The sequence below is a fragment of the Balaenoptera acutorostrata genome, chromosome 11, assembly GCF_949987535.1.
Source record: "Balaenoptera acutorostrata chromosome 11, mBalAcu1.1, whole genome shotgun sequence".
In the NCBI taxonomy this organism is placed as follows: domain Eukaryota; kingdom Metazoa; phylum Chordata; class Mammalia; order Artiodactyla; family Balaenopteridae; genus Balaenoptera; species Balaenoptera acutorostrata.
In genome coordinates, this window is record NC_080074.1 from 53,219,303 (window position 1) to 53,235,539 (window position 16,237).

The 16,237-nt window shown below is 41.5% G+C and overlaps 1 protein-coding gene across 3 annotated transcripts in view; it reads right to left on the reverse strand.

Moving 5' to 3' along the window:
* Positions 1-1,710: 1,710 nt before the first annotated feature.
* TBC1D30 (TBC1 domain family member 30) overlaps positions 1,711-16,237 on the reverse strand; it is an 86,255-nt gene continuing 71,728 nt past the window's right edge. For 2 of the 3 annotated variants that reach the window (XM_057557624.1, XM_007179749.2), the window contains 4 exons: positions 13,946-14,058; positions 12,101-12,240; positions 8,496-8,702; positions 1,711-5,273 (listed from right to left, as the gene is read on the reverse strand). In XM_057557624.1, coding sequence (XP_057413607.1) covers positions 4,486-5,273; positions 8,496-8,702; positions 12,101-12,240; positions 13,946-14,058 — 1,248 coding nt within the window. In that variant the 3' untranslated portion in view covers positions 1,711-4,485. The remainder of the gene's footprint in view (positions 5,274-8,495; positions 8,703-12,100; positions 12,241-13,945; positions 14,059-16,237) is intronic. The other variant, XM_028165891.2, reaches the window with a different exon arrangement.

The window sequence follows — 16,237 nt, forward strand, 5'->3', positions numbered from 1 at the left end:
CATACCCTAAGAAAATTCTTAGGGCTGTGTACAAAGTTATAAGTATTAGGATGTTCTCTCCAGTACTATCTACAATCAAAAAATACCTGTTTGAGATACACACTACCATATATAAAATAGATAAAAAACAAGGATTTACTGTACTGCACAGGGAACTACATTCAATATCTCGTAATAATCTATAATGGAAAAGAATCCAAAAAATAATATATGCATATATATATGTATAACCAAATTACTTTACTATATACCTGAAACTAACACAATACTGAAAATCAACTACACTTCAATTTTTAAAAAAAAAACACCTCATGGACAATGAGACACTGGTTATGTGAATTCTGGCATAAACACATGATGAAATAACAGTTACTGAAAATGATACTGTAAAAGAGCATTTACTGGCAAGAAAGCTTAAACTAGTTTTCTCAATATACCTTTTTGTAGATAGTGGTGTGTATATACACGAACACACATAAAAAAACATAGTGGAGAGACCCATACCAGAACACCAATGATTCCTTGTGCTCTTTCTGTTTTCCAGATTGTCTTAACACATGTCATTTTTCTAATTAGGAAACTAATATACTTAAAATGCTGCCTCAAATGACGGCTGTAGGTAGCAAAAAGAAAGTGGCTCAGCAGCACTATTTACAATAGTCAGGACATGGAAGCAACCTAAGTGTCCATCAACAGATGAATGGATAAAGAAGATGTGGCACATATATACAATGGAATATTAGTCATAAAAAGAAACGAAATTGAGTTATTTGTAGTGAGGTGGATGGACCTAGAGTCTGTCATACAGAGTGAAGTAAGTCAGAAAGAGAAAAACAAATACCGTATGCTAACACATATATATGGAATCTAAAAAAAAAAAATGGTCTGAACAACCTAGGGGCAGGACAGGAATAAAGACGCAGAGGTAGAGAATGGACCTGAGGACACGGGGAAGAGGAAGGGTAAGCTGGGACAAAGTGAGAGAGTGGCATGGACATATATACACTACCAAATGTAAAATAGATAGCTAGTGGGAAGCAGCCGCATAGCACAGGGAGATCAGCTCGGTGCTCTGTGACCACCTAGAGGGGTGGGATAGGGAGGGTGGGAGGGAGGGAGATGCAAGAGGGAAGAGATATGGGGATATATGTATATGCATAGCTGATTCACTTTGTTATACAGCAGAAACTAACACACCATTGTAAAGCAACTATACTCCAATAAAGATGTTAAAAAAAAAAAAAAAAGTGGCTCAGAAAGAGTAAAGGGAGATTTTATGAGGGGAGATGGCAGGCTGTACACTTGACCACGGCTCTCCATTATCTAGAATCCATAAGACCAGGAAGCTAAATGGCATTCTTATTGTTCTATTTTATTAAAACAAAGAAAAATGACAGATCCACAGGTTATTTTTATACACACACATACATTCACACACACATACACACACTCCTGAATAAACTCTTTTACTCATATTCGGGAACCCGCCATTCTGCCAAGTTCTTGGCAGGTCATAGGCCACCCTACAACCCAGTGATTAGACCGGCGGAGATGGAGTTTATTGGGCTGTTCTCTTGGTTCACACGACCAAGGTGGGGTAAAGCTGACAGGGTAAGAGAAGGGGGTGGGGAAAGTCACAACAGCGTTCTATGCAGGCGCTCAGATAAACAACATCACAACAGCTACAACAATGAAAATCTTTATGCATATATCTTTGTAATCAGTACAGTTCTTCAGAACAAGAGAGACTGATAAAGGGAATACAATATTCCAAACAGTTACAGCCCCATAGGTTGACATTACAAACTAGGTTTAAATTATCTGGAGGCTTTTGTAAGAGAACTGAGGTGCAGAGACATCAGGAGTCGGCTCCGGCCTAAGTGCTGACGGGGTACAGACATATCTAAAAATAAAGAAACCGCTACTTGGTAAGTACTTCTGGTGCTGGCATACAGTGTCCAATACAAAGAAGATAAAAGTCCATACTGGTCTCTTCGCACATGCTGTGTGCTACAGGCTACTGCAGATTCTTTATTTTCTAAAGTAGGCAAAGCTCACAAGTTGACCAATACACATGGCGATTACATGGTACAATGCATGCACTTTAACAGGACACAGTGCTTTAGCAGGAATCTGTCAGGTTTTGAAATCCTGATGAGGTCATTTTTACCTCAAAGGACTATTATCCTTTCAGTAGTTTATTCATTCGTTCAACAAATACTTATCCCAAACCGTGTGTCATCACATCCATTCTTTTCTCAGGAAGACCAACCCCAGGAAACAGGTACAGCATGTGCTACTCACCCTAAGACAGGTGGCAGACAGCGATGGCACAAGCCTAAGAACTGCAGTAAGTGCCCTCCACCCCATTACCCACCTCCCCAAACCCAGACCCTCCGGGAGCTGGGAGCTGACTCAAGAGAGAAAAGAAAAATTCTCTATTCAAGTCAGACATCCCTCAAGGGGAACAAGACTATTCTGACTCACTTGGGAAGGGGGAGGAGAAAAGAATATAAGGTGGAATGTGAAATTCAGCAGATGGAAGAAAATCGAATCACTGGCTTAACTTTGGAAAATGCAGTGGGTCTCATCCTGGGGGTGGTATGCAAAGTAATCCCGACTCTCCACCTACACCCTTCCCAAGACACAGGCTGTGGGAGTGGCTGCTTTTTAAGAAGCTGCAGGCTAACTTCAGATGGCACTGAATTCTCCTGCAAGACCAAAACTGCAATAACTTATTAGTCATATTTTCCATCTTCAGTTCTTGGAGGGTAAAAATACCACAAAAGGGATAACTCTTCTCACTGTATATATCATTCCTGTGTTTCCTGTGCAAAAAAGCCCACACAACCACATTCTCTATTTTATTATAAAAATTAGTGCCTCTCATAGTAAAAACTCTTTCTAAAACTATAGCTTTGGTTTCAGAATTAGCAATCCAATTAGCTCAAATGAATACTGACTGCATCATCAAAATGCCGGCAAGCCTAGCCGAGGTCTTCCAGGGAACGAGGATAAAAATGCCAAGTCTATCTTCTAATGTTGGTGGGAGAAGGGGATTGAGGAGTGAGCCTTTTGTCCAGCCAAAATGACAGCTGCATGAAGCATTTTTAAAATGAACTACCTTTTCGGATAAGAAGGTCAAAGCTGGTGTTATGAAATGCCATCACAGGACTCTGTACCATCTGGAGAAAGGTCCTTTGAGTCAGGAGGGAGTGCAGTGAATAGCTTCCCAGTCTTGGTTTCTAGAACCTATGTAGCCAATGCATCTGGGTACAAGGAGCATAAAACCCACCTACTGCACTGGAGGCAATGTGGCTGAGTCACATTGAGTACCGGGAGTATTTACCTTGAGTATCTCAAGTACTACTTCACCTCTGTGTGGCTCAGAGTTCCCATCTGCATGGTGGAGATAACAGGTGCTGTCTCTGGGGAGGAATGGGCGAGACAGAGCTAGAAAGCACTGGGGTCTTCTCCAGGGAAAGGCAGTGTTCAAGTAACAAAGTACTCAACAAAGTACTTCCACCCCCAAAAAAAGCACAAAATTCAAGTAATAAGAGTTGCAGGTGCAATGTTCTGGCTTTTGAGCAGAGGCTTCTCGCATCTGCAGTGGAGAGCTGGTAGGTAAATGAGCTGCTTGGTGGAGGCCAGACAAGCTCTGTGTAGAGCCCATTGGTCATCCCAACACTGAGGACCAAAACTCTCCTTAAGAGGCGACCATGAAGCTCGAGGAAAGCTCAGTGGAATCAGCAAGCTGTTGAGAGCAACTGCTTAATGCATAACCCGTTTGTGTCCTCTGCATAAGATCTTCCAGCTGATGATCAAGCTACATTTCAACAGATAAAGGTTTTCTTCCTTTTGCAGGTAGAAATAGAAAGTGAAAGAAAGGCTATCTAGATTTTTCTCCTGCATTTTAGCACAAGAATAAAAACCAGTTTTGAGACTGGCTGAAAGAAACTACTGAAGGAAAACTCACACATACAAGCATTCCCCCCAGCGGGGCATGAAGAGGGAAACTGGGAAGTTCTTTGCAACTAAGAAACTTACTTTCTTTTTACAGTTTCTGTTCTAGCAAGCTAGTGTGTGCATGCTTGAGTATTAACAACACCCAGAGAACTGGAAGGTTGGGTGGGGGGTTGTCACAGGCACCCTGAAGGCCCTCAGAACAGGAGGAAGGAAGAGGGGTTAACAGCCTAGATGCAAAGTCTTTTCTAAACAGCTCACAATGAAAAGTTGGGAAAACTTCACACTTTAAAACCACAATATTTATTTTGCCACAAGAACCCACGGTATCAATGATCGGAAGACATCCCTATTCTAGCACCCATTATAAAATTTCCAATTCCCATTTTTATGGACCGTTGCTCATCTCTGAACCTATCTCTTCATTTTCAATGGACAACTGAAGCTCTCTTGGAGCCATCCGGCTGGAACCCTTCTGCCACCATGAAGAGGGGAATGTAGATACACAGTTGCTGAGAGACGTCACCGTTTCTTAGTACCACTGTTTCCACCGCTGGACTTGCTGAAGCTCCTGCTCATGTAAGGAAAGTGCACAGTTGGGGTTCTTTCTGTAGGACCATATAATCCCAAATTCCTGGCAGCGGCTGACTTCCGCAGTGGCTTGACGCTGGGAAAGGGGCTAAAGACGGGAGTTTTCGGGTGGCTGCCTTGGGGAGACTTGCCAGGGGCCTTGTTTCCTCCGGGTGCATCTGGCGGCTCCGGGACATGCTGCTGGCAGGGCAGGTGCACCTTGGGCTCAGTTTCAGCAGCAGCAGCCCTTGGGTTCAGTTCCAAGGCTTCTAACTTCACCTGGACCACAGACACATCGGCATCAGCATCCCCAAACAGCGGCTCTGGAGACTGCCCTTCGATGGTCCTCCCAGTGCCGCCGTCGGAGCTGCCACCTTCCCTTTGAGCTGCCCCCGCACAATCGGAGGAAAATGCCTGCACTGTCCCCAGGTTGTGAGTCTTGCAGCCCTCATTCTGCTCTTCTATCAGCCCGACGGTGTCCCCACAGCCCAGCTGGCTCTTGGTCCTCGCCGTGTTCTTTTTGTGGACCCGGATGTGAGTTCGCCATGGAGAATTGAGCTTGGTCCTAAGGTCTTCATAGGGGACAGGAGATATTTTGCCTCCTGTGTGACCAGGGATGTGGATGACAGCATTCTTGGCAGCTCTGTTTGACGTTTTCATCTTCTTTCCTAAAAGAAGGTGGTTTATAACTGGAGAGTTGTTTACCTGAGATGGGAGAATGCTGGTCACTGGCCCTTTGTCTGAAAGAAATGTTGAAAGGTCGTGTGAAAGGTACCACAGAGAAAGACATCCATCACAGGAGTCACACACAGGTTGTCCCCGGACCCTGCCCACATATTTCCCAGCTCTTGGCAGAGTCATGCAACTGAAGGCAGCAGAAACTGAATTCAATCCTAGAGCCTGGGGTACGGATTCCCTCCTCTTCAAAGAGGAGGAGACAAGGGGCTGAGGATACAAAAAGGAACAGACTCTGACCCCTTGTTACTAATTAGAGCCCAGCCTCCCTAATGTTTTTTACAGAGAGCCTTGTGCCTGAGAAGCAACCTCGGAGGTCTTGTATCTAGGAAATCTTTGAAGATTTTTTTTTTTAAATAACAGGTCAAACACTATGACCATATAGATTACCAGCTGTCAGCTTCTGAGAGGTAGGAAAACAACACACTGCATATTACTGAGAGACAGCAGAATGAGAGAAGTGATAAGAAGGTGGTAAAAATGCAGTGACATCACAGCTATCCAGTGCCTGGCCCTAGTTCCACTCCTGTGTCCTCAATTGACTTTGAAAGCAAATTGAAAACAGGAAAGCACCAAAAGCTGTGTTCTCCTGGAAGGCACTGTTAACAGTATTACTATCCTCATCCTGTGGCTATGACCGAGCCCCTATTTCCAATGAAGCTTCAACACTCACGGCCCCAGGGACGACAGCTGCAAGCAGAAGTATCAAGAGAAGACCCCGCCGTCTTTGTGCGAACAGCCTTCCTCCTGACATCTAGGTCACGTGGCTGAACTCCCGTCTGTGCTTCTCGACTGCTCCTATCCATCTACCTCTGGTCACAGTCCCATCTTCACTGGAATTCTGATACCTGTTTCCTCTTCACTCTATGTCCTCTTACCTACCTCGGTTACTTTACTGCCTCGGTGACTGACCCATCCTCCACGTGCCCAGTTCCATCCTAAACCTCATCACACAGATCTGCCTCATGTGAAAAATATTTAACTCTCATATTCCTCTCTTTGACTCTTCCAGCTCTCAGACTCTCGATGTAACTATACCTGGTACTAAACCATAAAGATTTCCGTTCCTGATCCCTCAATCTTCTCATAACCTCTCACTGTCTCCTCGGCTCACTTACACCCCTACCCTGCTAGATGCACGGTGGATCCCTTGGACCACACCTCACCAATAACCACACATCCAGGCATCCCTATGGCTTTATCACACATGCCTGGCAAAACTCCACTCTAGATCCACAATTCACATCCTCCTTTCCAAAATAGGAGCCGCTAATAGCTGCTGGGGGTGGGGATGGGGATGGGGATGGGGGGAAATCACACAGCCATGTGGATTGATATCCCTTAAATTCATAACTTCCTATTTTTGTTAGGTCCGCAATGCCGCTGAACAAACTTTCCCTCTCCCATTGCTTCCGATGGCCGATCCAAATCTTCGTTACTTTCTTTAAGCTCCCACCCAACCTTCAACTTACTCCCAAGCAAACAACTTTTCCTCCAATTTCTTCATAAAAACAGAAGCTATCAGGACTGAAAAGCCTTAACTTCCTGTCCTCCCTAACCTAGGAAGCTGGTACCTCAACCACCATCCTTACCACCTTCCTTTAAATCTCAGAAGCTGAGGACTTCTGCCTCTAGCTCAAGTTCAATCTCTCCGCCTGTGCTGCTGATCCTATCCTACACCTACTCAAAGTGCAATCCCCATCCAGCAGCAGTGGCATCGCCTGGAGGCTTATTGGAAATGCATAATCTCAGTCCCACCCACAGCTACTGAAGCAGATTCTTCATTTTGACACATCCCCAAGTGATGCGTATTCACACTAAAGTTTGAGAAACAATGCTCTCAAACTCTGCCCTTGAGCAGCAATCTCTCCCTAAAAATAACCACATAAACCCTGATCTAGAGTAGGGGGTCAGCAAACTTTTCCTGTAAAGGACCAGACTATAAATATTGTAGCCACTGTAGTGCAAAAGCAGTCATAGACAATATGTATACAAATGGGCATGCCTGTGTTTCAATAAAACTTTATTTATAAAAACAGGCAGTGAGCAGAATTTGACCTACAGACCATAGTTTGCTGACCCCTGACTAGAGTACAGACACTGGGCTGATTTAGTACCCAATGGCAATTGTTCACCATTCCACCTAAAGCTTCTGAAAGTGGTTGGAAAAGAACTGCATAAAGAATCAGAACATGGGGGTTCTAGCCCTGGCCTGACCACTCACTATAGTTATATAATCCTAGACAGTTGCTAAGCCTTCCTGAATTACCATTTCCTCATTTTTTAAAAGGATATAAGAATATCTGTCCTTGTCTTTCTCATAGATTTAAGGACAAATGAGGATATGTATGTGCCAATGTTTTGAAAATTAAAGTGTTATAGTTGTTAGTTCCTTTTGTGATTGCTTTTTTAATGATTCAGGATAAAATAAGAATCTTTAAGAAGTTGCCTACTCCTCCCCAACAAGTGAAAGGTAAATTCAGTTTTTATGCAAGATCAGTCACATGCTCACAAGCCTCTTAAACACATGTCAAACTTATATCTTGGTTAATCCTGGATCGGCATCATTTTCATTAGGATTTCACTTAAAATAAGACAAACCAATTCCCAAATCAGCATATATTAAACAATAAATCAGATTGTTCATTGGGATTTTGGGAATTTAAAGGAAAAAAGAAGCCTGGCAATCCTTGGAAAAGAGCATTTCCAACTGCAGTACAACTGTGTTCTTCTCAGCAGACTCCCAAGACACTGCTAACCCACCAGTGAGGCACAGTAATGGCTTTTTCCTTTTCCTCTGATCACAACATCTGTTATATTACTACCTAAATGACTGGTAGTAATATTATTTACCAGTACACAGATGACTAAATTCTACTTCCAAATGCCTGAAATTTAGGAGGCAATAGCTCCAAAATGTCTCAAATCCAAGGACTGCATGACTTTGCAACATTCTAATCATTTGTAAAGCCTTCTCCACAAGCATACAGAGTAAAGAGGTATTGAATACCATCAACTGCCTGGTCCTTGGGACCTTTCTCTTATTTAGAGCCTGATAAGATAAAATAAAAAGTGAGAAGATAAAGATGTTATTGTCTCCTGCCAGCTGTGTTGGTGGATGCCGAGCCAGAGTGAGCAGTAATTCCCAGGCCATCCTGGGAATACTCGGTCTTCCTTTCACAAGTTGACACGGAGCTGAAATTGACTCAAACAAAGAAGTACATTACCTGCCCTGATATACACCTGATGAACCTGCTGCTGCTGCTTCTTTTTAATCCGAGAATATTGCTGCTTCAGCGCGTTGATATCTGTGGTCATGCGTTCCATCATCATACTGTTAAAAGCTGCGTGGTATTCACTTCGGCAGGAATTGATCGCTCCTGGACTCAGCTCCGCAATGTTATTGGATCTCAGATTCTGGTCCCCATTTGGTTCTATATTCCAAGGAATAGAGACAAGGAGACAGTATCACTGGAGGAGAACGGGACTAACTCAGAATTGATTACACTATATAACCTGGGGTAGTATCTTAACCTCCAGGAAATTCTGAACCACAAAAAACATGTACACTAGAATTTGTCTAGTACTTGTTTTTATTTGGTCCTGAAAATATTTCTGCATTTTCTTATTAGGCTAACTGTGAGTCTGAAACGAGCTGTGTGGGTTCATTGTTTGATTTTATTACCCCTTTGTTCATTATATGGACATACGATCCGCTGTTTCCAGATAAAAATCACCGTCATTTTCTAAAATTCCCTTAGAAAAATATAACTCTAGCTGTCTCAAGTCAGGGTACGGATTTCCATATAACTGCGTGAGGATTTACAAGGTTCCATATAACTATATAACTAACTGCATGAGGACTCACAGCTATAAATTTGTAAAGTTTACACTGTAGGGTTTAGTCAGTCATTAAAAGTGAGTTTTTCTTAAGTTAAAAACAGCAAGACAGGGGCTTCCCTGGTGGCGTAGTGGTTGAGAATCTGCCTGCCAATGCAGGGGACACGGGTTCGAGCCCTGGTCTGGGAAGATCCCACATGCCGCGGAGCAACTCGGCCCGTGAGCCACAACTACTGAGCCTGCGCGTCTGGAGCCTGTGCTCCGCAACAAGAGAGGCCGCGATAGTGAGAGGCCCGCGCACCGCGATGAAGAGTGGCCCCCGCTCGCCGCAACTAGAGGAAGCCCTCGCACAGAAACGAAGACCCAACACAGCCATAAATAAATAAATAAATAAATAAATAAAATTAAAAAAAAAAAAACCCAGCAAGACATTCTATAAGATTATCAAGACTTTAGATCATGGTATCACTAGAAATGAATGTTTTTATTCATTTAACAAGCATTTCCTGACCGTCTACTATGTGTGTTATGTCTGATGTGGTTTCTGCTCCCGTTAACACCAACAACTAGTAGATTTATCCCTTAAATAAATTTGAGGTTACCTCCAAGAAACAGAAATAAGTACTGTGTGAAAATACACTCACATGCCACACAGGTAAACAGGGGATAAAATGAGGCTTTTCTAACACGATATGTAAAACTTGCCTGGGGACAAGCTTAAAAAAAAAAGATTAGTAGGGGATTTCAAGTATCCTAACATCTGCTGAAAGTGTTATTCAGATAAAGACTGAATATCTGGTAAACTTTCTTTTTTATTGAAAATACTTCTCTAAGGAGAAGAAAATTAAAAGAGGACCTCTAATCTAACTAAAGTAAAACCAACGAGAAAGACTAAGGATGAAATTTAGGTGAAAATGACCATGTCATCCCAGAGCCTATAATTGCACAGAAAGAATAACAGGGGGGAAAAAATGGAACATAGACCCAGACGACAGAAAGCAGATTCAAAAACGTTAGAGTTAAAATACTTATTGATCCCGTGGCTAGAAACCAAAAGCTAAAAATCAGGCAACTAAAGAGGAGATAGAAACCATTACAAAACCAATAGAACTCTTGTTGAGTTCAGATTTTTTAAAGTCATTTAAAAAGATGACAGGGGAGTACATACCAAGAACACACACACAAAATGACATGAACCGAACATTAAGCAGGTTAAAACTCAAAACAAGCTAAGGCTTGCAGAACATACTCAAAACTACCACGACCAAAACAACAACAACAAAACAAACAAACAAAAAGGAAGCCTTCTAAGCAAGAGGAACAAAAACAAGAAAATAGCCCCATGACTTTGAGAAGGCAGTATAAAGCTAGCAGATGGCAAAGAGAATGCAGAGGTGCTTGACATCTTTTGCTTCTGTCCTCTTTCAGCAAGGAGAATGGTCTTCAAACTAGAATAAATGTCATAAAGGAAGAGCTGCCACCAAAGATAGGAAAGATCATAGTGGGGGAACCACGAACTGCTTTAAAAGAGTTCATTACATGAATAATGTCCCATCTGTTTTCTGCAAGAAAAAAACAAACATAGCATGACATTCAATTCAGAGCACCACTTTTTAAGAGGGATACTATCAAACTGCAGGACATTTAGAGGTGAATTTATAGAACATTAGAAGTTCTGGAAGACGTATCTTTGAGAAATTCTGAATTTGGACCATGAAGAAACTTTTGGGAGACGTGATGACTGTCGTCAAGATTCAAAGGAGACATCCAGCAGAAGAGGGAGCAGACTTGTTCCGTTTAGTTCTGAAGAGAAGAACTACTAATAGAACTAGTAAGTGGAGTTTCTCTCTTCAAAACTAGAAACACTGGGCTAAGCAGAGGAATTAGCAGAATGTCTTATGAGATAATGAGTTTCTGGTCACTGAAATTCAAGTAGAGGTACCATAATATTTTGGCTTTAGAGAGTATTTCTATAGTGGAAAAGAAGCCAGTCTATAATGAATTCAATTTAACTCAAACAGAATGTAGTAAGCATCTATTATATGCCAGGCTCAGTGCTAAGGAACTGAGCACACAACGTTAAATCAGACAAGTGGGAGGCAAAACGAATCATAAAGAAAAAGAAATATGTATTATGCATGTAACACATAACAGAGAGATACTCCTAAATGATAAAGTAACAGAGAAGTTACTTTTTTTTTTTTTTTTTAAAGATTTATTTTTATTGATTAATTGATTGATTGATTGATTGCTATGTTGGGTCTTCGTTTCTGTGCTAGGGCCTTCTCTAGTTGTGGCAAGCGGGGGCCACTCCTCATCACGGTGCGCGGGCCTCTCACCATCGCGGCCCCTCCTGTTGCGGAGCACAGCTCCAGACGCGCAGGCTCAGTAATTGTGGCTCACGGGCCCAGCCGCTCTGCGGCATGTGGGATCTTCCCAGACCAGGGCTCGAACCCGCGTCCCCTGCATTAGCAGGCAGACTCCCAACCACTGCGCCACCAGGGAAGCCCCTTTTTTTTTTTTTTTAACGTGATGATCCATTCATTCATTTATTTATTTATCTATTTATCTATGGCTGTGTTGGGTCTTCACCTCTGCGCGAGGGCTTTCTCCAGCTACGGCAAGCGGGGGCCACTCCTCATCGCAGTGCGCCGGCCTCACACTATCGCGGCCTCTCACTATCGCGGCCTCTCCTGCCGCGGAGCACAAGCTCCAGACGCGCAGGCTCATCAATTGTGGCTCACGGGCCCAGCCGCTCCGTGGCATGCAGGATCTTCCCAGACCAGGGCCCGAACCCGCGTCCCCCGCACTGGCAGGCAGACTCCCAACCACTGCGCCACCAGGGAAGCCCCCAAAGAAGTTACTTTTAATAGAGACCTTTAATAGTGGTAATCAGTTCAGGAAACAACAGGCATTTATAGGACACAATAATACTACCCTTGCTATAGTGAACCAACACATTGTGAGTATCTAATAGATGACACCTCTTTACCTTTAACTTGCTTTTGGTACTTCTGCAGTTCAGGTGCCAGGAGCCCACTAAAAGGTCCGAGACACCCCACCGCATTAGCAATAGCATCTTCATCGTCTGGGTCATTCTCTTCATCGCTGTCTCTGACCTTACCACGTCGTCTTGGAAAACATAAAAGAAAAAGGAATATTTTTTCAAAAAGTGGTATTATTTTTAAATAAGTAATATAGCCACATGACTTAAATGACATATATATAAATTATATACATTAATTTCTATAACATATTTATATTATATTTATATAATTATATATTATATTTATATAATTTATATATATATAAAGTCCATCTCCCATCCCTGTCCAACTTCTACCCTGTTCTTGCCCCACTTAATCCCCACAGGTGACCACTGTTACTAGTTTCTGATGTATTCTTCAGCTTCCTTACCAGTTAAATAAGCAAATATGACTATACAGTCTTACTTTTCTCCTCTTTTTCATAAGTATTAGCATGCTATATATAAGTACACTCTTCTGCACCTTGCTTTTATTCACCCAAAAAAAAAAATCTCTCCATATTCACACAGAGCTTCCTCCTCATCCTTTTCTTAATGGCTGCACTGTACTGTATGTATGTACTGTATTGTACGTATGTAGCCCATGTTATAGAACCAGGCTGCTAAATGATGCACACTCAAGTGGTTTCCAATATTAAACTATTATAAACAACACTGCAATAAATAACCTTATACATACTGTGTTTTGCATGTGTACAAATATATTTGTTGGATAATTCAGAAAGGTAGAATTGCTGGGTCAAAGGATATATGCAATAGTAATTTGGGGAAATACGGTCAAATTGCCTGCCCCAAATCCCATGGTAATTAACCTCTCATGAGCAAAGTGTAAGCGTGCCTGTTTCCCTATAGCCTTATCAACAGAGAACACATCAACCTTTTGAATTTTTGTCAACCTGATAGGTGAAAAAAACAGAATCTCAATCTTGCTTTAAGCTGTATTTCTCTTAGTCCAATGAAGTTGCCTTTTATGTAAACTGCCTATTCCCATACTTTCATCATTTTTCAGATGGTGGTCATTTTCTTACTGACTTCTAAGAACTTTATATATGAGAGGAATCAGTTACAAATATTTTTTCACAAATATTTTTGTGTCTGCTTATGGAGGTTTTCTTTTGCTCTGTTTTGGTTTTAGTCATGCAGAAAATTATTTTTAAAGTACTTAATTTTTTTTCCTTTATTGTTTTTTTTGAGTCAGTTACTAAGGCCTTCCCAATTCCAAAGAACTAAAGATATCCTTCCACATTTTCTTCTGCTTATTATTTCAGTTTTTTCCATTTAACTGTCTCATCTCTATGGAGTTTATTCTGATGTATGGTGTAAAGTATGACTCTAACTTTATTTCTTTCCAGATTGAGTCTTATTGGCCCAGCACCATTTACTAAATAGTATATCTTTTCAGTGTTGATTTACATTTTCATATATTAAATTCCTGTGTGTGTGTGTATATATATATATATTTGTCAATTTCTGGCCTAAACTAGCTCATCTGCCTACACTTTTTTGATTCTACCCTTTTTTAATTACTGAGATTTTTAATATTTGATATTTTTAAATAAGTTGTGGGGTTGCTAAATATCCCTTTAGCTTATGTTCCAACCTTCTTTGGAAAGTACACTTTCAAAAATCTCCCTCTTGAATTTAAATCAAAACTTTTGGGAAAGAGATATTCAGATTTTAAGCACCAAACTACTTCAAATGTATTTCCGGGGTTTAACAAATATTAATAACCAATTAAGGTATTAAGTCTTCCATCATGAAAACAACAAGGAAAAAAAAAAAGGACCTTACCCAGAAACTGAGGTGGGCTTAATTGTGGCTGGGAATGGTGTAATGTTGTAGGTGTATTTTTCCCTCAGCTCTGCCAACTGTGGAAAAGGGAATGGAGCCATAGAATACACAGTCTGGAAAACAAGAACAAAAATGCCAAGTCTGAACTGGTGGCCTTAAACAACTCTTATCAATCCTGCAAAGACATTAAAGTTCTATGATTTGGGTGTGAAGAGGTAGATACTGCTCCTTACACAGCAGGTGGAGAGAATATACTTCAATATCGTTTGAGAGAAAGACAAAAGAATACTGATAAAACAACAGCTAGTCCCCAAATCAACCCAGCTGGGACTGGGCACTCCAACTGGTGAACATGGGTGGGCAAATGGGGACAGTCTGACGTTCTCTTGCTCATTTGATAGATGCGTTAATTCAGAAATTCACCGCTCCCTATTACTTCTTTCACAGTGAACCCATCAATCTTCTTCATATGTACCACTCGTTTTTCAAACCTTTGCTTGATGATCGTTATAGGCATTAAATGTCAGCCTTCCGGATACAATTACGTCTGGGGGACAATCTTGTGATCACCTGCAAGCTTTCTCCAAAGATACCACCTTTTCAAATGTCTGTGAATCAGTTCTAGGTGAAAATTGTTAACTGTTATTTTTAAAGAAAAAAGAATAAAAGTGACAGGGTGTAAAGCATAGGCTGTTAGAAATCTATAAATAAAAATGGGAAAAGCACCTGTGCTTCCTCCAGGATTTTAAGATTATATACCATTCTACCAGCAGGAGGAAAATCATCTTGTTTGTTCTCTTAATTTTATGAAAAATTTAACTGCTCCAAACATATTTCTTCAATCTTTCAGGTTCTTATTCACCAGAAAATGTATATTAACCACATTAACTTTCATTTCTTCCAGGAAGCCATTCAAATGTCCTGATAACACTTTTCTAGGACAATATTTTGAAGTGGTATTTTTCATTTCAGCAGGACTGTTTTCCTGAAGGCTTAGGAGATGTCTAATATCTGCACAGGTAGGAAAAGGAGGGCTCTGAAAGGGGCTTCCTAGCACTGCAGCCTCACCCCATAACTCAGAGCCACCACCGGGACAGTCCACCGTAATTTCGATTCTAAACAGTCTGCACATCTGACTGTCCCCAAACTTCTGTGGTATCTGCTTATACCTTAGTGTAACATCTCAAGATTCCAAACAAGGAAGTGTTGACTAAAATTCCTTCCCTTTGATTCTCCATTGCTTATTATGCAAAGTTACACAGTTTATTGGGACCACAAAAGTCATCTCCAAGTCATATTATCTCACACATACTTGATTACAGACAGTCCCTGACTTACAATGGTTCAACTTAAATGATTTTTTCCACTTTACGAAGGTGCGAAAGTGATACACATTCAGTAGAAACCCTTCTTCGAATTTAGAATTTGGAACTTTTCCTGGGTTTACGATACACCATAGGTCCTCTCTCGTGATGCTGGGCAAGGCAGCTCCCCATCAGCCACGTGATCACGAGGGGAAACAACCAATACATTTACAACCATTCTGGACCCAGACAACCGTTCTGTTTTTCACTTGCCGTTCAGTGTGCAATAAATTACATGAGTCATTCAACTCTTCATTATAAAATAGGCTTCGTGTCAGATGATTTTGCCCAACTGTAGGCTAATGTAAGTGTTCTGGGCATGTTTAAGGCAGGCCAGGCTGAGCTGTGATGTTTGGTAGGTTAGGTATATTAAATGCATTTTCAACTTATGAAGGGTTTATCTGGATGTAACCCCATCGTAAGTCCAGGAAGATCTGTGTACCCAAAAGGCTGAGAAGCCGTACAAATTTACTAATAGTGAACTGTTCCCCACTGGGAAGAAGCAGAAGGCACCCTGTGGTTCCCACTAGTCTGGAATGTGAGACTAAGCTGGTTCCCAACCTCTCCAGGCCTCCTTTTTCTCATCTGAAAAAATGAAGGCATGGAACTCAGGATGCTGGTTACCTCTGAGAGGAGAGGGGGTGGTGGGATCAGAGAGAAGGGTATGAGGGTGTTCACCTGTGTTGTTAATGTTTTATTTAAGTTGGGTCGTAGGTGTGTAAGTTTTGTTGTATTATTTTAATACATTCTGTATGCCTGAAATACGTCATATAATTTCATTAATAACATGGTCAGAGTACACTCTCACATTTTTTGATCCCACAAAGTTTACCAGCCCGAGAAGCTGCTTTACTGCCAGTATGGAATTCTTCCCTCCTTGCTCCTGTGACCTGTCTTAACTCCACATACCCTTTTGAGGGAAATGGAG